General features: G+C 56.9%; 1 protein-coding gene across 8 annotated transcripts in view; it reads left to right on the top strand.

The window, feature by feature from the left end:
* Positions 1–3,334, top strand: part of GAK (cyclin G associated kinase) — a 69,585-nt gene extending 66,251 nt beyond the window's left edge. For all 8 annotated transcript variants that reach the window (XM_045528296.1, XM_045528289.1, XM_045528290.1 and 5 more), the window contains 4 exons: positions 550–780; positions 1,120–1,268; positions 2,410–2,586; positions 2,794–3,334. In XM_045528296.1, the coding sequence (XP_045384252.1) occupies positions 550–780; positions 1,120–1,268; positions 2,410–2,586; positions 2,794–2,895 (659 nt within the window). In that variant the 3' untranslated portion in view covers positions 2,896–3,334. The remainder of the gene's footprint in view (positions 1–549; positions 781–1,119; positions 1,269–2,409; positions 2,587–2,793) is intronic.
* The last annotated feature ends 20,088 nt before the right edge of the window (positions 3,335–23,422 follow it).

The raw sequence follows: 23,422 nt of genomic DNA, 5'->3' as shown, positions 1-23,422 counted from the left end.
CACGCACACACACAGACACATACAGGAGCGTCCCGCTGGCCACGCCTGGACGGGCTCTGCAGGCTGTGGCAGCGCTGCTGGCCTCAGCGGTTCACTGAGGTCATGAGAGGCGCCACCCTTGGAGGCGCCAGGCAAGGTTCTCTCGGTACTGGTTTGCAGCTTCCTGTGATTCTAATTATTTCAATATAAAACGTTAAAGAATCAGCCCTCATTTAAGGTGCTTTGGGAGGCGGTGCCCACATGATAAAGATGGCCATGGTCCTCTGTGGACAAGGCCTTGGTCAGCCTTGGCCAGGCTGGGCCCATGGGAGAGGGGGTGCTGCCTCAGCAGCTGCCCCATCCTAGTATCTGACCTCAGTCCGGAATGTTCTCAGCCACCACAGTGCTTAGCCTGTGCTGGCCCGCCCCTGGAGACCCTCACATGGGCTGGGTAGAGCAGCAGATTCCCGATTCACTCAGGGATGAATGTTCATTCTGTAAACATGCTTTTCCCAACACGTGTGGTGTCTGGAGTGCTGACTGCGAGTGTGGTGTGGTCTGTTTCCCCAGGCTCGTCCGCTGGATTCCGTCCTGGGAATGGGGGCTTCGTTCCCACAACGGCCCCCACCCCCAAGGGCAGCAGCTCCTGGCAGACAAGTCGGCCGCTGACCCAGGGCACTTCCTGGTCCCCCCAGGCCAAGCCACCCCCCAAAGCCTGTGCACAGCCAAGGCCTAACTATGCGGCAAGCTTCAGTGTGATCGGGGGGCGAGAGGAAAGGGGCGTCCGTGCACCCAGCTTTGGTGAGTTTTCCTTCTGTCTTCCTTTGCATTGGGGTGGGTTTTGCACACCTTACCCTGAGGTGGTTAAAGGTGAAATCCTGTTTTGTCTTCTTCAACTTGGAGCCCAGGAAAGGCAAGGTTAAACCAGCCGTCTATGCATCTGCTGATGTCTCCTCTGGGTCACGCTGCCAGGTTCCTCTGGTCTTGTGTCAGCTTCTCCCATTTTTAGCAAATGGCCTTTGGGACCCTGTTTTTTCTTCTCTTGTCTTCTGTTGCAGCCTCGGGACAGTGGCCCTGTCCCCCAGGGGTGCAGGAGGAGTTGGGGGAAAGAGTCTCTGTAAAAAGTTTGTTCTTTTCCAGCTCAAAAGCCGAAAGTCTCAGAGAATGATTTTGAGGATCTATTGTCCAATCAAGGCTTCTCCACCAGGCCTGACAAGAAGGGGCCAAAGACCATTGCAGAGATGAGGAAACAGGACCTTGCCAGGGACACGGACCCGCTCAAGCTGAAGGTGCGGTGGTGTCAGTGTTTGGGCCAAGGCCTCTGCTCAGGCTCTGGGGCATCTGTGGAGCTCTTCCTGGGGCCTACACCTCCGCCAAGGGACCTGTCACTGCAGGTGGACCCTGCAGGCCCTTGAGGACAGAGGTGGCTGGAGGCTGGGAGGTGAGGGGCCAGGCTAGGCCTCTATGGCCTGCCGCCCCCATTTCCCAGAGGGCTTGGCCAGGACACTTGGGTGAGCTTCAGCGCCGGCCACCTTCCTCCCCACTCCCTCTGGCGTGGTCTCACTTGGGGCAGCCTGTCTTCTCCCCTAGGGGTGTCTGCAACAAGACCGTCACATGGGCGCATCCCTTGGGGACTGCTCTGCAGGTGCTGGGCACCCTGACCCAGGACACTTGCCATGGGGGTACAGGGCCCAGTGGACAGGGTGTCACTGCTTTGGCCTCAAGCCAAGTCCTGCTCTGTAGCTGGGTTGATGGTCAGTCTGCAGGGCCACAGGATGTGGCCATGGCCTTGGCTTCATGTCACAGGCTGCCCAGGAACTGTCTCTAATGCCTCTGGGCCCTGGGGCAGGTGGGGTTGCACCAGAGGGACAGGGTTTGTGTCTGTTGTGAGTGTCTAGCCAAGACAAGGGTCACTCAGTTCTGGCGGGGGCACCTTCTGGCCCCTGGGTGCTGCATCATGAGGCCACCTGGCCTGGTCCTGGGGTGGGCTCTGTGCAGGAATTGGGGTGCTGGGGAGCGTGGTGGGGCCATATGTGCAAGCTGAGGCCTCTGCAGGCCCTGCTGGCGGGTCGGGCATCCTCCGCGCGGCCCTGCACTCAGTGAGAATGTGCGGGGGCGCCGGGGCCATGCGGCCCTAGAGACCCTCCTTGGAAACTTGCTCCGTGGGCCAGATGCCAGTTATAGGCAGCAACTTTCCTTGCAGAGCCTGGCGGGGTGGCTAGGAGTCTGGGTCTGGGCTTCGGCTGCCAGGCTTAAACTGTAGCCCGCACCCTCCACTGCTCACTGCGCCACCCTTGGTGCTTCCTCTACTTCGAGCCTCGATTTCCCCGTACAGCAAGGAGGAAGGTACTGGGAGCCTCAGGACGTGCCCACGGCCCCCAGTGCCTCCCGTGGGCACCCAGGGCTGAGTGTGCACGGTGTCCCCTGCAGATCCTGGACTGGATCGAAGGCAAGGAAAGGAACATCCGCGCCCTGCTGTCCACACTGCACACGGTGCTGTGGGATGGGGAGAGCCGCTGGACACCCGTGGGCATGGCTGACCTCGTGACCCCGGGGCAGGTGAAGAAGCATTACCGCCGCGCGGTTCTGGTTGTGCACCCTGACAAGGTGAGTGGGCTCAGTCCAGGGCCTGCAGGGAGGCCTTCCTCAGGGGCAGCCGCAGGCCCCCGCCCAAGGCTCCCGGCCCATGGTGGTGACCCGGCTTGGCCGTGCCAGCTCCGTCCCTCCATGGGTCCCTAGGGGCTTCCCTGCCTGCCCACTGGCCTGCCAAGGGAGGTGCTAGAGGGGAGGCTCTCATGCCACCTGTTGCTGCAGGCCGCGGGGCAGCCATACGAGCAGTACGCCAAGATGATCTTCATGGAGCTCAGCGACGCCTGGTCCGAGTTTGAGAACCAGGGCTCCCGGCCCCTCTTCTGAGGCCCGCAAGGTTCTGGCTGTGTGTACACCTGTGGAGCCCGTTGCTGGGATGTTGGATCCTGACCCTGTGGGCCCCGTGGCCTGAGGCAGATGTGGCACGTGAGAGGCTCTGAGCCCCCAGATTGCTGCCATTCCTGCCGCCCTCCTGCTGTCCTGCCGTGGTGCAAGAAGAGAAAGCATTCCAAAGCCTCTGATTTTTTTTGTTTTCTTTGTTTTTGTTTTTGTTTTTTTTTGTCCCAAAGGAAAAGTGATTCTGCTTCTCCCACAGTTGTCACCGTTTGTGATTTGTTTTGGTGTTCAGTGGCTGTCCCCTTTCGAGAGCACCACTCTTGATGAACTACGCCGCTGCCATGTCGCTGAATCTGAAGGTGTGTGTTCACGTCGCACTTTGTAATCAGTCTAGTGATTGTCTGTACATAATTAAACTGTTTTCTGATGACTGCTGCAGCCTCCAGGGTGCACAGGGCCCCTCTCCTGGCACTTTGTGACCCGTTTCTTCCCCAGGGTTTTCCCTTCATTGGACTGTTGCGTCCCAACCAGCTGGACTGTGGCCACCACCACCCCACCCCCGGCCACAGCATCCAGGTGCTTTGCCGAAGGAAGGCTCCAGGGACAGAGGGATAGGGAGACTCAGAGCCGGGGCTCACCCCACCTTTCTGGGGAGGGGCTGGGGCCCCCACTGCTGCTAGGAAAGCCACTGGTCTCCTTGGGGCTGTCTGAGCCACCTGGGCCTCCAGGGTGACCTCGGGCCAGTGGCCTGGTCTTGGGGTCCCAGGAGGAAGGCCCACCTTCTGCTGCATGGGCAAGAGATAAGGATTTGGGTCTGGGGCCAAGGGACACACCCTGTGGTCACTGTGTGGCTGAGGCAGACAGTCCTGGAGCAGATGCCTGATGCTGCCACATGGGGCTGAGGAGACTTGGGAGTAGATGCTGGATCTGGAACCTTGCATGTGTCCCACTCTACCCCCCTGGGCTGCCCTGGGTCCAGGCAAGGTGTAGGCGGGGCCTTGGATTTTATTATTCAGGGAATTCAAAACAAAAACTAGATTTCTCTAAAGGCCTGCTGGGGAGGTGCCCGGCTGCTCAGTCACATGTGGGCAGAAGCGTCACGGCTAGGGCTTCAGAACTTTGACAAGGACAAGCTTCCATCATTTGTGGACAATGCCAAGTGGAAGACAAGAGTTAGTGATGACAGAACTCAGCGTTTTGGTCAGAAATGACTTTCTAAGCGCCCTGTGGTGGGTCTGTGGGCAGGTGTGAAACACAAAGCTCAGAGAATGTGTCGCTGCCAGGGGTCCCAGCCCAAACATCCTGGATGGAATAAAGGTTTTGCCCAGAAATTGTCTTGGGAGCGATGAGTGGAAGCCGCAGACCCACCTGCCGCTGGGGTCCCTGTTCAGTGGCTCCCAGGGAGCGGGACGGGGGGCAGGTCATTACCAGAAACATGAAACAGGGCCCTGTGGGGGGCTTCTGGAGGGACAGCCAGAGGGGCAGGAGAGCTTGGTGGGCAGGATGTGTGGTCAGCTGCTGGTGGAAAGGGCCAGGACAGGCATCCAGGTGTGGGTCGTATTCCTGCAGGTGGCGTCCTGGCCGCTCACGTGGCCTGACCAAGATGGAAAAGAGGCCAGGACCCAGGGGGTGGCCTGAGGGGCAGGAGTCATGGGGGTGCCTGGTGTTCAGACGTCTGCTGGGCCTGCTGACCTCCGAGGTTGCTACACAGGGACTCTGAAGGGGTGAGGCCTCCAAGCCACCTGAATGAGGAAGGACACAGCCCAGGGCTCTCTCACTCACCTGGGGTCACCTGGTGTGGATTCAGGTTAGCCCAGGAGTCAGCGGGCCAGGACTTGGGAGTGGCCTTGGAGGCAGAGAATGTTGGAGGGTATAGTATGAGCCCCACTCAACCCTGTGTACCCCGAAAGGGCCCAGAGGACACACGGAGCAGGGCTCCCAGGCGGATGCCACGCATGCCCCAATCTGAGTGGGGTGCCCAGGTCCCCACCAAGGATAGGAGAGCAGAACCAGGACCCCTGAGAGGCGGGCAGCTGCTTCTCTGGACCATGGGCATTTTCTGCTGCCCTCCACACAGGATCCCTGCTGTGGCCTTGCCCCTTGGTCCCCCCTCAGGCCACCCGCAGAGCTACTCAGAGCCTGGTACCAGCCTGGGTCTGTGGCACAGAGAGGCCCCCACACTGTCCGTCCCTGCAGGGCCAGGTGTCATCCGGGCCCCAGGCTGGTAGGAGAAAGTGACAGTTTAACACCCTCCTTCCCACAGTGGGCTAAAAAAGGCCCTGAATCATGCAGCCCTGTCACACACAGGATCTCCCTGTTTAAAGAGAATAACGACTTCATGTTTGTTATGCATGTGCTGTTGTTTTTAGCTCTTTTAAAAAATAATGAGCGACCTAAATAGGCACAGAGATTTTCACATCAAAGTCGCTCTGATTCCAGCTCAGGGCCCAGCTGAACCCAGGTGGCACAACAGACTCAGGTCCCTGCCTAGGGTGGGAGACCCCTGCAGAGCTGTCCCAGGGCCAAGGTGGAGACCTCAGGGTCTGTGGGCTCCTGGGGGGCCCTGGAGCCAGGGAGGAGCAGGGACGGGCTGGAGGCAGGACACTGCTCAGGCCTCGGCTTGAGCACCTCTGACCGCTCCCTTCTGGCATCTCGCCTCACCCCAGACTTGACTATGGAGCCCCAAATCCCTCGGACTCCTCAACCTTCATTCCAAGAGCTGAGTCCCTTCTCCCCGCTGACCTCCTGTGCGCCTCACACCCATGCTAGCAAACCCACCACGGCCTCACCCCCACCCCGTGCTCGGTCAGGGGCGTGAGCCACTGGCTGTGGTATACAGAGGGCAGAGGTCCTCTGTCCAGGCTTGGTGAGATCGTAGGGGACGGAGCAGGGGAGCTGAGGAAGGCAGTCCCTGTCCGTGGTCGCAAGAAACCCCTTCCAAGCTGAGTGAGTCCAAAGACTGCCATGTGCCATGCTGTCACAGAATTCCAGCCCTGACACTCGGCTCGGCATGTGGACACGCAGGTGCACGTGTATGCAGAGAAGGCGCACGCGTCACTACCCAGAAAGGTGTGTTGGCCGAGTCCTACCCGTGGGCACCAAGTCTGTCCTGGCTTTACCACGTGGATGCACGGTCCGACTCATGAAAACAAGGAAAGATCGTGCGTGGTGTTGCTCCCCTTGGAGAGAACTGCATCCTGACGGCATCGCGGGTGGGAGCTGTGCTGTCTCTGCGACTCCTCTATACACAGACGGCCAACAGGCCACGGAAAGATGCACAGAACCGTTGGTCATGCGGAAACACAAACCCCAGAGAGAGGTCTTCACAGCCGCTGGGATGGCTGGAATCAAAAAGGCCAACAAAACCAAGTGTCGTCGTCGTCGGGTATGTGGAGAATCGCACGCCCCGTGCACTGCTGGGGGACTTTGAAAGGTGCAGCCACTTTGGAAAGCGGTTTGGCAGTTTCCCAAGGAGTGAAATAGAAATTTACTACACAGCTCAGCAAGTGCTCTCCCAGGTAGCCCAGGAGAAGTGGAAGCGCAAGTCCACACGGACCTGCACGTGGGGACAGCACAGGTGGGTGACAGCGGACTCCTGCTCGGGGGCAGAGGCTCGGGCGGGGATGCGCCAGCGTGGCCGTCTGCACCTGAGGCGTCCTGCTCCCAGGAAGGAGCCGGGTCAAAGAAAGTACCTGGTGTGACGCATCCTTCTTGCACGGTAGGCTGCGGTGGGAGGAGGCAGGTCAGTGGCCGTCTAGGGCGGTGGGCGGGGGTCCCAGGGAGCACCAGGAAACTTCGGGGGCTGGATGTGTTCACTCTGGACCGTGGAGATGGCTCTGCAGGCAAGGACACACGCCAAATCTCCTGAAATTGTACTCCTCAAACGTGTGTGTGATCGCAAGTCGTTTTGCTGGGGTGCAGACCCTCAACAACGAAGCCTAGTGGGTGAAGCTGCCATCTGCCACCCTCAGGCCACTGCCTACGGCTGTCACCTCCCCTCCCAGCACCCCCAGGCAGCCCCAGGGCTCCCAAGAGAGGCTGGCCTGGCAGGTGTGGGCATCCTCCCAGGGAGAAGGCAGAACAAGGGCCCGTCGGTGGGAGGACGTGGCTCCGAGGAGTTGGGGGGCCGGGGCTGAGTCACTGCCAGAGTCCAGTGTGGCTGTAATGAGGGGGTCAAGGTCCAGGTCACGGGAGCTGCTTTCAGCAGAAGAGCTGACGTTGGCTACACCGGCTGAGCCTGTGTCCGCAGGACAGAGCACTAAGGAAGGTCAGTGGAGGCCCGAGTTCCACCTCTGCGGGCATCTCCAGGAGCCTGTCCTCCCTCCTGCATGGTGGCCACAGCCCCCGCGCCGCTGCCCCCCGAGCCCACCCTACAGGTCTGAAAGTGGCTGGGAGTCAACGCCCCAGGCCAGACCCTAAACCAGGGGCCTCCCGGGGCACAGCGAGGCGTGGCTGGGGACCTCCCATCACGACCCTGATTTCCCCAGTGTTTTGTTGGTTTGGACAAATTTCTGCGGCACAGACCACCGTCGGCTGCCCCGAGCCCTGCTTGCTCCTCTGTGGGCTCGCTCCACAGGTCTGCTCGCCAAGTCCGGCCATGGGCCAGCCTCCCACCGGGCTTTACCTGAGGCATCATTCTCAGCAACTGGGGGGCCCCACTGAGATGTTGCTAAGTTCCCAGGGAGGGACATTCCCCAGCATCCTGTTGTCGGAAGTCCTGTTGTCTGAGGCAATCTTGGATGATGGCTCTAGAGCCCGGTGGCGGCCTGAGCTACAGATGAGTTTGTGCAAAAGTGCAGCGACTGGCGGGCAATGGCCTGAGGGTGCTGCGCCTCTACCTGAGGGAGCGGACTCTTGTCCATGCACACGGAATGCCCCACCCAGGCTCCAGCCTGCCAGCCCCCTTGCCTGCCACCGCCAAAGACCGTGGCTGCACCCTGACTTCTCTTCCCTGAGCCAGATGGAGTGGTCGGAACTGCACCTCAGATTCAGACCTCACTGCTGTCCTCGATTCACAAAAGCTTTAGATTTGGCTAGTAAAATGCACCTGGGGATGCCCCCGGCCACCTGCTCTGCGCTGCAAGGCCTGGGGTCAACTGTGAGGAGTGAGCAGCAGCCCCTGCTGGACTCCACATCACAGCCCCAGGGGGGACGTCCACCCACTCACCAGGCATGTGGTAAAAAAGCCACAGCCAAGACTTCTCCAGCTTTGGTGGAGTGAAAGGGACCAGGCTGGACAAGTGGACAGAATGTGCAAAGCAGCTGCTTTTGGACATCGGGCCACAGGTAGCAGAGAGCAGGGGTCCCTGGAGAAGGGAGCCCCCCCACAAACACCTGGCTTGCTGCTGGGGCACTGGAGGGTGGTCCCGCTAAGTGGAGGAGTCAGAGTTCAGGGGCTCTAAGGTAGGGAACTCTGGGGATAAGGAGTCCCAGAAATTTCTATGGACTCCCCTTGTTGCTAAGTACCAAGAGGTGTACGAATGACGTGAAATCTACAAAGCTGGGCAGGAGGATGGGGAACTGGGAGCTGAACAGTCCATGGGGAATGAAAATGACACCAGCTGGGAACTCTGTCTACAAGAGGGAATCAGAGCCAGAAATATGAATATGTGGGTAAATATGAAAGACCCTTGTTTTAGAATTTATTTTTAAAATAATTGTTAAAGCTAAAACAATAACAATGCAGGGTGGGGTTTATGACATACACAAAAGTGAAATCTTATGTAAGCTTCATATTTACACAGAGGCGGTACATCGTCCAAAGGTTGGCGGAGATGATTAAAGCTGCATATCACAAACCGCAGAAGAACAAAAATGAAACAAAAAAGAGGCCGGGCGCGGTGGCTCACGCCTGTAATCCTAGCTCTGGGAGGCCGAGGCGGGTGGATTGCTCAAGGTCAGGAGTTCGAGACCAGCCTGAGCAAGAGTGAGACCCCGTCTCTACTAAAAATAGAAAGAAATTATCTGGCCAACTAAAAATATATATACAAAAAAAAATTAGCCGGGCATGGTGGCTCATGCCTGTAGTCCCAGCTACTTGGGAGGCTGAGGCAGTAGGATCGCTTAAGCCCAGGAGTCTGAGGTTGCTGTGAGCCAGGCTGATGCCACGGCACTCACTCTAGCCCGGGCAACAGAGCGAGACTCTTTCTCAAAAAAAAAAAAAAAAAAAAAAAAAAGGACTTGGCAGGACTAATAACAACAGAGAACAAAAATATGGGATTAAAAAATAGGACTTCCAAAAGTAGTCAAGAAAAGAATAAAGAACAAAGAATAAATGGAAAAATACAAAACAAGGAGCAAGGTGAGCAAGATGGTAGACATAAATTCTATTAAAATGTAAAAACTAGAGCTAAAAGGCAGAGGTTTTCAGAATGGATAAGAGCAATATTCAGCTATGTACCATGCACGTAAGCCACCTAAATATAAAGACATATATCAGTGGGTGTGACCAGCTGGAAATAATATACCACACAGACACTGACATTAGTTAAGCTGGCGTAGCCATGTCAATATCAGACTGAGCAGATTTCAGAAAAAGGAAGATTGACAGAGAAAAAGTATATTCCACAATGACACGGGATACTGTCTATCCAGAAAACACAATATTCCCAATTATGTATGTACACAATAACAGAGCTTTGAAATAGATAAAGCAAAAACTGACAAAACTTAAAGGAGAAATAGATAAATCCACAATTATAACTCAACACTCCTCATTCAGTAATTGACAAGTAGACAGAAAATCAGTAAATATATAAAAGACTTGAATAACAAACTTGACCTAATATATGTTTATAGAATATTCCATCAAAGTACTAAAGAAATCACTCTTGTTAATCTCATTTTTATTTTTATTTTTTTTTTTTAGAGATGGGGTCTCACTATGTTGTCCAGGCTGGTCTCAAACTCCTGGCCTCCCAAAGTGCTGGGATTATAGGTGTGAACCACAATGCCTGGCCAATCATTCTTCTTTAAGTGCATATGGAACACTCCCAACAATAGACCATATTATGAGTCATAAAATAAATCTCAATAAATATAAAAAGATTGAAATAATGCAGAGCATGTTCTTTGAACAGAAGAGAATTAAATTAGAATTTAATTGTAGAGAAAACAATATATCTGAACCACCACCCTCAGACATTTGAAAATTAAATAACATACTTCTAAAATAACCCATGGGTCACAGAAGAAATCACAAAGAAATTAGAAATATTTTGAACTGGGCTGGGCGTGGTGGTGCACGCCTGTAATCCTAGCACTCTGGGAGGCCAAAGCAGGAGGATCACTTGAGGTCAGGAGTTCGATACCAGCCTGAGCAAGAGTGAGACCCTGTCTCTACTAAAAATAGAAAAAATTAGCTGGGCAGCTAAAAATAGAAAAATTAGCCAGGCATGGTGGTACGCACTTGTAGTCCCAGCTATTTGGGAGGCGAAGGCAGGAGGATGCTTGAGCCCAGCAGTCTGAGGTTGAGCTAGGCTGATGCCATGGCACTCTAGTCCAGGTGACAGAGTGAGACTCTGTCTCAAAAAAAATAAAAATAAAAAGACAAAAATGAGTCCATGAAAAATAATGTTTTGCCTGGAAACTATAAGATTAATGACAAGATAAAATGTATAAACATGGAAAAAATGAGTCAATGTAACTCACCACATTAATAGAATAAAGGAGAAAACCCGTAAGAGCATCTCAATAGACGCAAAGCATTTTACAAAATTGAACTATTCATGATAAAAACTGCTGGTTTGGATGTCGTTTGACCCCACCAAAACTTACGCTGAGTTTGATCCCCAGTGTGGTAGTGTCTGGGGGCAGGTCCATCCTGAATAGATCAAGACCCCCCAAGGGAGGGAGGGAGGAGGACGGAGTACGTCCTGAGAGAGGGTCTTGTCACGCAGCCTGGCTTCCTTCTCGCCGTGTGCTCTCTGAGAACACCTGCTCCCCTTCTGCTTTCTCACCAGAGACAGCTGCCCAATCTTGAACTTTCCAGCCCCCAGAATAAACCTATTTTCTTTATATGTTACCCAGTTTCTGGTATTCTGTTATAGTAACCCAAAACAAAGACAAAAGCTCATAGCAAACTAAGGATAGAAGGGAACTTCCTCAACCCAACAAAGGGCACCTTTGAAATACCCACAGCAACCACCACACTTAGCGGTGAGAGACTGGAGGCTTCCCCTAGGGAAAAGGCAGGGACGTGCGTCTCATCACCTTTTCAGCACTGTTCTGAGGGTCAATCCAGGCCAGTAATGGGGAGAGAGGCACAAAAACTGGAAAGGAAAAGTAAAACTGTCTTTACACACATGCAATGCGACCACTAGGTGTGTAGAAAGCCCTGTGGAACCTACAAAATACAGCACCTAGAACTAATAAGCCAGTTTAGAAAGGCTACAGGATACAGGGTCAATATCAAAAATCAATGTTATCTCTATATGATAGTAGTGAACAGTTGGAAATTGAAATAAAAGATACCATTTATGGTAGCATCAAAATCATGAAAAACTTCCAGATAACTTTCACAAATATCTGCAAAACCTATTTATTCATGAAAATTATTACTGCAAAAATAAAAATTAAAAAAACTGCAAATTTTGCTGAAATTTAAATAGAACTAAGTAAATGGGCATAGCACATTCGTGGATTAGAAAACTCAATAATATGAAGGTATTAGTCCTCCCCAAACCAGCCTATACATTCAGTGCAATTCCAATCAAATTCCAGTAGACTTGTCTATAGAAACTGGCCAGCTGATACTAAAATGTACGGAAATGTAACAAACCTAGAAAAGTGAAACCATTTTGAAGAAGGGCAAAGTGGAAGTTCTGAGACTCACTCCAGAGCTACGGGAGTGAGGACGTGGCAGTATTGCACAGGCGTATAGATCCATGGAATGGAGTCAAAACGCAGAGTCCAGAGCAGACCCCTGTATACACGGTCGGTTGATTTTTGACAGAGGCCCCAAAGAAGTCCACAGGGAAAGAAAAGCTGTTTCAACAAATAGTTGAATTGGGCACCCACAGCAAGAAAGACGGAGCCCTTACCCCTTAGTATACACAATAACTGCATCATAGACCAAAATGTAAAAACCAAACTATAAATTTCTGAAAGAGAAATAGGAGAAAAGCTTTGCAAGTTTGTTGTAGCAAAGATTTCTTAGGTAGGATTCCAACCTTCAAGAAAAAATCAGTTAAGATGCACTTAATAAAAATTAAGAACTGTTCTTTTTTTTTTTTTTTTTTTTGAGACAGTCTCCCTCTGTTGCCCAGGCTAGAGTGCCATGGCAGCAGCCTAGCTCACAGCAACCTCCAACTCCTGGGCTCAAGCAATCCTCCTGCCTCAGCCTCCTGAGTAGCTGGGTCTACAGGCATGCACCACCATGCCTGGCTAATTTTTTCTATATATATTTTTAGTTGTCCAGCTAATTTCTTTCTATTTTTAGTAGAGACGGGGTCTCACTCTTGCTCAGGCTGGTCTTGAACTCCTGACCTTGAGCGATCCTCCCACCTTGGCCTCCCAGAGAGCTAGGATTACAGGCGTTGAGCCACCGTGCCCAGCCAAGAACTGTTCTTGAAAGGACACAATTAGGAAAGAGAAATGGCAAGCGAGAGGCTAAGAGAAAATACATTCACTCTTCGATGCCCACGGAGGTTGGTTCCAGGACGCCCATGGATGTCCAAACCCACAGATACTGGAGCACCCCAGTCAGCCCTGCAGAACGCAACGACACGGAAAGCGGGCCTTCCACATCCGCGGGGCCCACTCCGCAGGAATACTGTGTTTCTGATCCGAGTTGGTGGAATCTGCAGCTGTTGGATCTGAGGCTACAGAGGGCTGACTGTATGTGCCATACGTGTACCTGGCGGAGGATCTGCACCCGGAAAATGTCAGGAAGTGTCACAACTGAGGAAGAGCACAAACCACCCCCTTTTTAAAATGGGCAAAATATTTCATGTATGTTTCACAAAAGAAGATATAGAAATGCCAATAAACACATAAAAAGATGATCAACAACTTTAGACCTAGGGGAAAAGAAAATTTAGGCCACAGTGAGACACCACCTAACACTCACTAGAGCGGCTGCACTTGGAAAGACCAACCACACCAAGTGTTGGCAAGGACGTGGAGCAGCTGGAACCCTCGGGCTTCTGGTAAGAATACACAACACTGCAATCCATTTGGAAAACAGGTTGGCAATTTTAAAATTAAAGTTAAACATTTACTTATGACTTAATTTCACTCCTAGATATTTGCTCAAGAGAAATAAAAACATATGTCCTTGAATTGTACATGAGTGTTCATAGAGCTTTATTCAAAATAACCCAACTGTTTCGTGAAAGGGCTGTATATGCAAAGTGACCCCCAAATGCAGGAGTTGAGAAACCAAAGAATGAGGCAGACACATCCAGTGTGTCAGTAGAGGACAATTTATTGGGGAATTTACTGACAAAAGTGTGGCCCTGGGCGGCTGCCAGGTGAGTAGATCTCCGCGCTCTGACCCCAGGCCCAAGGCTTATGCGTGTGCTCTGTGGATGCTATGTGCGTCACAGCCAGTAATTTGCGTGATAGCACCAAGGTTGTTTGGACCAAGGGCAGGATTTAGGGTACGTATGTGCTCCCACACAGGGAACGTAGGTAGTGGAGAGCAGGAACATAGCTAGTGGAGGTGGTCCCACAGCTGGGCTTCATCCGAAGCCAGCATGGTGGATTAGCATCCAAGCTGGGGTCACTTTAGCCTCCACACCGAGCCAGAAACAGCACAGATGTCCCTCAGCGGGAACATGAGAACAAACTGCAACGCACCCAGCCAGGGGGGCAGGACTCACAATGCAGAGGGGTGAACGGCTGATGCACACACGCACAGAGCTCAACGACAGCAGCTGAACACAGAGGACACGCACCATTCGGTTGCATTAGAGGAAGCCCTAAGAAAGCACAGATCTTTCTACAAGTGTGGAAAGCAAGTCAGTGGCTGGCTGGGGCTGCGGCGTGGCTGCCCACGAGGGAAGCTGGCTCTGACTCGTGGTGACTCAGCCTCCAGGACCTGGCTCTGTCGGCGCCAGTCATGGCAAGGATCTTCTCTCTCTCCCTCCTGCTCCCCTCCCCCGCCCCGTGCCGTGGATTGAGTCCAAATGCTGTTTGCTGAGTGCTCCTAGGGCCAGCACCTCCTGCCCCAGGGCCCAGCCCATGGCTCATGGGCCTCCGTGGGCGTGCCGAGGTGGGTGGGTTTCTGGAGCAGGGGGAGCTGGGCTTGGTGCCAAACGCCTGGGAGGTCCAGAGCTCTGTCGGCCACTGGCCCACTTCCCTCCACCTGTCAGGGCCCTGGCTGCTGGTGGGCGGGCATCTCACTCCGACCCAAACCTTCCCTCTCAGGCCTCTCCCTGGCTGTGTCCATCCAGGTCCTCCAGGAAACAAACGCCCAGGCGGGATTTGATGTGCGAGAGATTTACTGGGGACGCGTCTGTGAGGAAAGGTGGGGGGCACTGGGTGTGTGGGCCTGACCCCAGAAGGAGAGGGAGGGGCGTGGAAGGGCATGTGCATCACTGCAGTGCAGTCTGTGTCCCCTGAGGGATGCGTGGCCCTGGCAGGAGCGTTCTCACAGCCACCACAGCCCACCCTGGCACCGTGCAGCCCCCAGGAGCAGCCCCCACAAGGTTCCCGGGGCCCCAGGAGAGGGGGTTGCTGGGCTGCGCTCCCCACTGCGGGTGAGCTCAGGGCTGTGGCTCAGCCCTCTCCATCACCCACCCAATCCCCCCGTGGGTCTGGAGGCCACCTGCGTGTGTCCAAACCCCCATTCTCTTCTGGGGCCAGGGCCTCGGGGCAGGAGTGTCAGAGCCCTGCACAGGCCTTCCCCTTTGTGGAGACCTCAGACCCGCCAGGTTCTGTGGGGCCAGGCCGGCGCAGCCTCCTTGAGGTCTTGAACGTGGTGCTGTCTCCACACCCCACCAGGAGAGGACGTTGGTTTTGATTTACTAACATGGGGTGGGGGATGGCCCGGTGGTTTCCCTGGCCTCCTGCCATGTGGTTCCCACTAACGACCAAGCCCATCCGTGCCCACAACTCCCTCAGGGGTGGGAATGACCCAGATCCTCAGATTCTCAACTCTGGCGGGTGGGGCTGGATAGCTCTTGGTGTCTCTGGGGTCACTGACAACCCAGACCCGTGCCCAGCTGTCCCTGTGCACAATCACCAAGGTAAGACCCTCAGGGGCCCTAGGGAGCCAGGGGCATCAGAGTGGACCATGCCCGGCACTGTAGGGCCTTCCTCGGGCCGGGGCTCCAGGCTGTAGATCGGCTCAGGCTTGGGAACTGGCCCAGGGTGTGTCTCGTGGGCAGCCCGAGCCCCTGGCCACAGAGTGAGGCAGCTCTGGGCAGCCCCTCCACAGCCCATCTCCACTGCCCCCGACTGCTCCCTGGCCTTGCCGTTGTCATGGCGACAGGCTCCTGCCTCTTTTCCCCTGGGGGGCCCCATTGTCCCCCTGTTGGAGACCAGCCTCTGAGCCCCCCACCATCCCCCTGGCCTGGAGAGGATGCCCCACCCCTTCCTGCGATTCAGGGCCCCTCCCAGCCCACTCCCCACAGCCTCAGCCACCAGTGTCCCCTGCATGGGGGCGCTGGGCCCACACAATATGTCCACTCTCTGGCCTGACAGCCAAGCATTGCCTTCCCTGGGATCCCTGGCTGGGATTAAATCCAGCATCTTGAGAAAGTGTCTCCAAGTGTCCCCAAATCAGTGAAGGCCTGTTCATTCAGTCCCACCAGCTTAGGCCTTGAGGAAGCACCTGCTGGCCCTATGAGGAGTCCCCTCCGATGCTCCTCCCCAGGTGCTCCTCCCTCAGGTGTTCCTCCCCAGGTGCTCCTCCCCAGGTGCTCCTCCCTCAGGTGTTCCTCCCCAGGTGCTCCTCCCCAGGTGCTCCTCCCTCAGGTGTTCCTCCCCAGTTGCTCCTCCCCAGGTGCTCCTCCCTCAGGTGCTCCTCCCTAGGTGCTCCTCCCTCAGGTGTTCCTCCCCAGGTGCTCCTCCCTAGGTGCTCCTCCCCAGGTGCTCCTCCCCAGGTGCTCCTCCCTAGGTGCTCCTCCCCAGGTGCTCCTCCCCAGGTGCTCCTCCCCAGGTGCTCCTCCCTAGGTGCTCCTCCCCAGGTGCTCCTCCCTAGGTGCTCCTCCCCAGGTGTTCCTCCCCAAGCGCTCCTCCCTAGGTGCTCCTCCCTAGGTGCTCCTCCCCAGGTGCTCCTCCCTAGGTGCTCCTCCCTCAGGTGTTCCTCCCATTTCTGCTGGCACCTGTTGGGTGATTCTGGCAGCTCTTTGGGGTGCAGTGTCCTTCCTTCTGCTGCCTCAGGGACCTGCTGCACCCCTGCACATGGCTTCAGAGTGGGGCCTTTGGTGGTGGCAGGTCTGAGACCCATGTCTGTGGCTCCAGCACAGAAAACAGCTTTGAATCGGTCCCTGCCTGATTCCTATCAAACGCCCATCTGTGGGAACTAACAAATACCCCTTTGCTCACTAAATGCCCACTGGGCACCCACACATGCGGGGCCCATGCAAGGCTCCGGCCCAGGATGGACAGTCCCGACTCACCCCTGGCTGGGTGGTGCCACCTCCGCCCTCGCTCTGTGCTGCTGCTCAGGGGCACCCTCTGCACCCAACAGCACCTGACAGGACCTGCACAGGGTCAGGACATCCCAGAGCCCAGGAGGGACTGTCCACCCCTTAGTGAAGCTGTCTCAGACCCCCCAAGTGTGTGTGGGTGGACCCCAGAGGTCCCTGCTTTGCAGCCCTCGCCCAGGGCCCGGCTGTCCCGTCCAGTGCTGCCTGGCAGGGTCACGGTGCTGTGATGAATGTGATAAACACCAGGGGACACCGCAAGGATTTGAGCTCTGGCTCACAGGGACACACACATGTGCTGCTGTCCCCTGACCTCAGGCATTGTCCATGCAGCCCAGCCTGGGGTCGGCCTCATCTGACCATCCTCTGGGCCCCACGTGGCCGTCTTGTCATCCTGCCCGCAGCACACATTCACCCTTCTCCCAGCCCCGCGGCAGGAGGCCATCAGGGGAGGCTTCCTGCAGGAGGATGGGCAGGGCTTGGCTGAGGAGGGAGCTGCGTGCTGAGGACACGGCACAGAGGACAGACTCGGGGAAAAGGTCACTCCCAGAGCTCAGCCCGGTCAGTCCTTCCTTCCCAGGTCCACAGGGAGCAACACTGGGCAGGGAGGGGAGTCCAGAGTGCCGGGCCACAGGGCTCTGCTCCCAAGCCCCCTTCCTGCCAGGAGGACAGAGATGGCACTGGCCAGTCTGTGGGCGACTGTGAGTTGGGACTGTGGCCCAAACAGCTGGTGGCTAAACTATAGCTCACTCACAACGAAATGGCTGTGGGGGCCTGGGCCACCCCGTGCCAGGGGATTTTCACAGGGGCAGCAGTTGCCTGCTGCGTCCTTGGCCTCCACGTGCCCCTTCAGGCGCTGCACCGTCCTGGCCCCCTGCTCGGCTGGGGTGGAGCTGGGGACTCTCAGGACCAGGCTTGTGGGCACCAGGAGCAGAGGGGACGGGCCCCGACTAGGACGAGAGGCAGGGAGGACGGCTGGGCCTGAGGGTTCACTGAGAGGATGGGGACATTCAGCCTCCTGCTGCGGTGGACGGCTGTGGCCGATGGACTTCTCAGGAGACACTGGTGTGGACAGAGGATGTGGGGGCAGCCCTGGGCCAGGGAGGCCCCTGGTGGGGAAGGAGGCCAGGCCCAAGAGTGGTGCAGCCTTCCTGTCGAGGCACCTGCTCCTGGACACACATTCAGGAAAGGTGCCGCCCACGCCCTCCCTGCAGGGACGTCAAGGCCACGCCATTGTTTCTGCTAATTGTTGAGGATGGCGCTGGTATTCATTTCAGTCCCCGGCTCAGAGCGTGGTTAATAAATCCATTCAGATTTCTTTCCTAGCAGAGGCCCTAAGGGCATTGTATTTTCTTAGTATTGAAATGAAATTCACAGGCATAAGATGGACCATTTTCAAGTGTGCTGTTCAGGGGCATTAAGTGCACTCCCGGTGTTGTACAACCACCTCTCTCTAGTTCCAGAGCATTTCGTCTCCTCAGAAGGAGACCCCGTCCCACTGCCACCCCTCCCCAGCCCGCCCCACCGGCCTGGCCTCTGTCTGTGGATGTGCCTGTGCTGGACATTTCAGCAAACAGAATCACACAAGATGTGGCCTTTGGTGTCTGGCTCTTTCGCTGAGCGTCATGTTTTTGAGGTTCATCCACGTCGCAGCCTGTGTCCGAGCTTCATTCCTTTCTAAGGCTGAGTGATGCCCCTTGTGTGGGGGGACCACAGTGTGTGTGTCCCCTCCTCTGCCGGTGGGCACTTGGGCTGCTTCACTCTGGCTGCTCTGCAGGCAGTGCGTACCGGGAGCGGAATGCGGGTGCTGGGGCAACTGTGCGCCTGACTCCGGGCGGCTCCGTGGGTGCCCTCACAGCGCCAGGCCTCCACACGGACCTGAGGGGCGCTTGTCACCATCCACTCTTCTTCCCACAGGCGCTGGCTGGCTTGAGGTGGCCTCTCCCTGGGGGTCTTGACTCCTGTCAAAGTGGTCTAGTGCCTGGGTCTGGAATTTGCGGAAAAGCAGGAACCACCAAAGCTGTCCTGGCCCCTGGGCTTTCCCAAGGAGCCTGGGTGGTGTGAGCTGGGGGACATTCCCTCTGCGGAGCCCACAGCCGGCCTCGACGCCCGCCCATGGCTCTGAGGCTCTGAGAGGCGCCCAGCGGCCCCTGTCCGCCCACCGCAGCAGCCTCGGCTGGTGAGTCATTCGCTGTCGGGAAAGGACCGTGAGGGGCAGAAAGGCCGCTGCCTTCTCGTGCAGGTTTTGGGTTTTCTCATCAGGAGCCTGCAGGCCGGGCACTGCCCACACTCCCACCAGCGGCTCCTGGCGGTCCTGGGGCCCGCTCCACGCCTGCCCCGCCACCAGCAGTGGCTGAGGTCTCAGCTTCCTCCCAGGTGAGGCACGGTGGGTGCCTGAGGGTCTGGGCTGTCTTGGGACTCCCAGGCTGAGGAACAGAACAGCCCCGAGCTGCCCTGGCAGGAGTTGGGTAGGGAGAAGGGTGGGGGTGGCTGCACTGCCTGGACAGTGGCACCTGCCTGCCCTCTCCCCACCACCGCCCAGGGCGCACTGGAGCCCCCACCCTGGCTCTGCACCCTCCACTCTTCAGAGCCACCCTGGGGGCCTCTCAGCCTCAACATGAAGCTTTCCACTGGAGATTCCTGGGACGGTCATCTGTGTGTGTCCCCATCCGTCCTGTCCCCCCACACATGGGGGGCTCCACAGGAGGGTCCCTCAGCTCCACCATCTCTGGCCCCCAGGGGACCCTCTGACCTGCCTGGGACACAGGCCCCACAGTCCCTGCAGCCACACACCTAGCGAGGGGCTTCTGTTACCATTCCTTGTTCCAGGGAACTCAAGGGGGTGAGGGGAGACCCACCCAGGCCCCGCACGGCACAGAGTCCATACTGAGTCCAGGTGGTCTGGCCATGGTGGCCACTCCTCTGCTCCCCACCTCTCTCTGCGGGCCCCTCCCCAGCAGAGCCCACCCTCCACCCGCATCCCCTGCTTGGCACCACAGCCTCCTGTGTGGCCAGCACGGCCGTGTGTGAGGCTGAGCACTGAGAGGCAAGGGGGACGGGCAGGACACGCCCACAGGAGGGCAAGTGAGGCCTGGGAAGGGCTGGGTGGTAACCTCCCACCAGAGACAGGTGCCTGGGGCTTGCCTGCCAGTGCAGAGAGAGCAGCCCCACCCAAGAGCCAAGGCTGGGGAGGGCGCGTGGCCAGGAGCTGACCGTCGGGCCCAGCATCCCTGCACGGTGGATGTGTTGGTGAGCGGAGGGGCAGCCCCACCGTGGGGCAACTTGTCTGTGGAAGATGACTCAAGGGAACCGGAGCCCTGCGGCCTGACACAGACATCACAGCACTGGTTCATTTGACACCTCAATTTTAGGTGGAAAATCTGAACTATGGGTTTTTGCAACCTTTGTCACCTGTTCCCTGAAGTAGCAGAGTCCGACAGACAGCTGGCCCCAGCAAAGCTGCAGGTGCTCACCGTCCCAGGGGGACTGAGCAGAAACAGGGATCTCAGTTTTCCAAGCCTCCTTTCCACTCAGGCTGGAGTGGGCCAGCCGTGTCGCAGACAGATGTCCGGGGTAGCGGCCGGCAACATTTGGCCCCACGTCTCCATGCATCACTGATGGGCCAGAAAGGCAGCCATGGGAGGGCAATGGATGCTATCTGGGAGCCTCAGGTGCTGCAGGCCTCTATGCCGTGTCCCCCCTGGCTGGGAGGTCACGGCCAGGGCCTGGCAGCCTCGTCTCTCTGCCCCCATCCAGTTCCTGGGCCAGGCTCTGTCCTGGCATCAGTGTGTCCTGGCCAGACGAGTTGGACTCCCCAAAGCAGACCGATCCCACGGCTGGGTGCCCCGGCCCAGGGATACCACTCTCTGGCACTCAGAGCCACATCTCTTCACAAGGGGTCCTGTGCCCTGTCAGGCTGCCTGGTGGCTGAGTGGACAGGCGGCCAAGCATCAGCAGAGGGGCTGGGGGTGCCCTGAGCCCATCCTCCTGGGCCTGTTGTGCCCTGGCCGGCAGACCTTGGAGCTGAGATTGGGCATGGTCCCCAGAGCTGGGCAGGTCCCTTCTCAGGCCTGAAGCCAGAGCCTGCTGGAAGCCCTCAAGATGCGCCTTCTCCTGGACAAACTCTGGACATGGGTCTGACCCATGGTGTTAATGACCCCACGTGGGAGAGTGCTCTGTTGCTTGTTGCACAGAAAGCCAACTACTGAGACAACGAGGATGTCAAGGAAGAAAGGAGGGCCAGGCGCAGTGGCTCACACCTGTAATCCTAGCACTCTGGGAGGCCAAGGTGGGAGGATCGCTTAAGGTCAGGAGTTCGAGACCAGCCTGAGCAAAAGTGAGACTCTGTCTCTACTAAAAATAGAAAGAAATTATCTGGACAGCTAAAAATATATATATAGAAAAAAATTAGCCGGGCATGGTGGCGCATGTCTGTAGTCCCAGCTACTTGGGAGGCTGAGGCAGTAGGATCACTTAAGCCCAGGAGTTTGAGGTTGCTGTGAGCTAGGCTGACGCCACGGCACTCACTCTAGCCCAGGCAACAGAGTGAGACTCTGTCTGAGAAAAAAAAAAAGGAAGAAAGGAGTTTGTGCGGAAGACTCATCAACCGGGAGGTGGGAGGAAGGGACTACCTCAAACTTGCCTCCCCGACCAATAGGGCAGGGCGTTTCTGCAGGTGAAATGAATAATGCATGAGGGGCGTGAGCGCCGTCGTGTGTTTGGGAAGGAGCGCAGGGCACGCAAGCGCAGTGAGAGATCATGCCAGCACGTACATCCCCTGATTGAAGAACGGTGGCTAAGTCCCTCCCAGCGCAGGCATTTCAGTAGTATACTGAGCTAGGGGTTAATACTGGTCATTCTTTCAGCCTTGTGGGATGTGGAGACAAGGCTGCTTGGTGGGTCCTTGGGCACAACCTGTGGTGGAATGTCACTTATCTTGTCTTCTCTGAGCAAACAGGTGGCGTGAGGCTCTGTAGTTATCTTGTGGCTGCAAGGAGGCCCCGGTGCCTGGGGAATGCACCAGTACAACAGAAAGTTGCAACACAAAGTTCTGGCCAGCATGTGTCACTGCTGGGAACTCGGGACACGCTACAGAAAGGAGCTTTTGTTCCTGGAGCTGGTTACGTCAGCTTTATTCAGTAATTGCCTTTTCCTTTCTGGGGCCCACTGTGCTCAGACACCCTTGGTTTAGGGCCAGTCGTGTGAGGCTGGGCTAAGGTCTCACCTCTTTGGGCCACACCAGCGTCACCATCAGCACAGGAATAGGAATCACACCTCCAGAAGTTTCTGCAGCATGGCGGAGGCAGTGTGGGCTCACGGGCAGCCCATCACTCCATGTGCAGACCTGGGGCAGGCACACCTCCACCACACTCGCACGCCTGGGCCATCCTCCCACTGCTGGGAATGCGGTTCCTGCGGGTTTCCCGGGACCTGTCTGGGTGACATTCGGTCATTCAGACTGCGGAGCAAACATCTCCCAGGGCCTGGCTTGGCCACCACCTGGCTGCTCCCTCTTCACTTGGCTTCAGTCCCTGCGGGCACTTATTGCCAGCCTCCAGGGTCCTTGCTGCCTTCTTCCACCACGAGCCTTGTGAGGGTGTGGCCTTGCCCGCCTTTCCCACAGGGTCTGGACACAAAACTGCATGTGCGAACAGATGAATTAATGAATGGGTGAATGAATGAATAAGGAATGGGCAGGGCTGGGTCACTCCTGCCCAAAGGCGGGAGGGACAGAGGCTGCTGGGCCCAAGTCAGCTGCAGCTTCTCCAAAGGCAGAGGGGACGGCGGCCCCTGCTCTCCCGTGAGTGCAGGCTGGGCTGTGCACGCGCATGCGGCCCGCAGCCCCGCAGCTCCGGCAGGAGCCCTCGGAAAGGAAGTTAAAGAAAGCGAGCCCTGGTCTGTAGCGTTTGCCAAGTCCTGCGGTGTAAGTACTCCCACTGGGCAGACTTCCAGATGCCAAGGTGTCCTCACTGAACGCCGGACGCCCTCTGCTCAGTGGGGCGGCCTCTTGCTGTTTGTTCAGCCACAGCGACCTCTGTCCACGCAGTGCCCCTGCACCAACTGTTCACTGCCATCCTTCACCCGCCCCATGCTGCCCTGGGACCCCCAGCTTAGCCCTCCAGGGACAGCCCACAGGGACTTAATTTAGCCACTGTCACCAGCCCAGGCCACCAAGGAGGACCCAGCTGAGCTGGGGCACCCTCCCCTAGGTGAGCACAGCAGGCTTCCTGAGGGGACCCAAGTGTCCTGGAGGGGCCAGGATAGCTTCTCCTCCTGCCGCCTGGGTGTGGGACACTCCCCACACACCCACGCATGGCGAGGCCCACTCTGGTGTCACCAGAGGAGAGGGAGGAAGGAGGAAGGCCATTGCTCGTCGAGCACGGCTTCCATCAGCTTTCCTGCTCTGCCCTCTCCCTGGCCCTGCAGACCCCAGCCTAGCATCAGAGGAGGGGACAAGCCCCCCACAACACTCAAGTTCTGCCTGGGCCCCTAGGCCTGCAGGTGTCTGGTCAGAGTCCTCTGGGGACTCCCTCCTCTCCATGGCTGGTAGCTCAGGGGTCTCCACTCAGCCTGGGACACTCGGCTTGGCCCCCCCAAATCCCAGCAGCACAGACGGTGCTTTCCACCCAGCCGGATGTGCCCCCTGGGCCCCCAGCCCTGTGTCCCATGGTCTCCCCACTCCCACACTCCATGCCTCTCACCCCTCACCCCACCCCTCACCCATCCCCCACACCCCTTACCCCACACCTCACCCCTCACCCTCACCCAACACCCCATACCCCTCATCCTCACCCCACACTCTTTACTCCCACCTCACCCCACACCCCCACCTCACCCCTCACCCCTCACCCACACCCAACACCCCACACCCCTCACCTACACCCAACACCTCTCATCCCTCACCCCCCACCCCATACTTCACC

Source organism: Lemur catta, chromosome 17 (genome assembly GCF_020740605.2).
Source record: "Lemur catta isolate mLemCat1 chromosome 17, mLemCat1.pri, whole genome shotgun sequence".
In the NCBI taxonomy this organism is placed as follows: Eukaryota; Metazoa; Chordata; class Mammalia; order Primates; family Lemuridae; genus Lemur; species Lemur catta.
The sequence above is the reverse complement of the archived record's forward strand: the minus strand, read 5'-3'. Positions and strand labels throughout refer to the sequence as shown.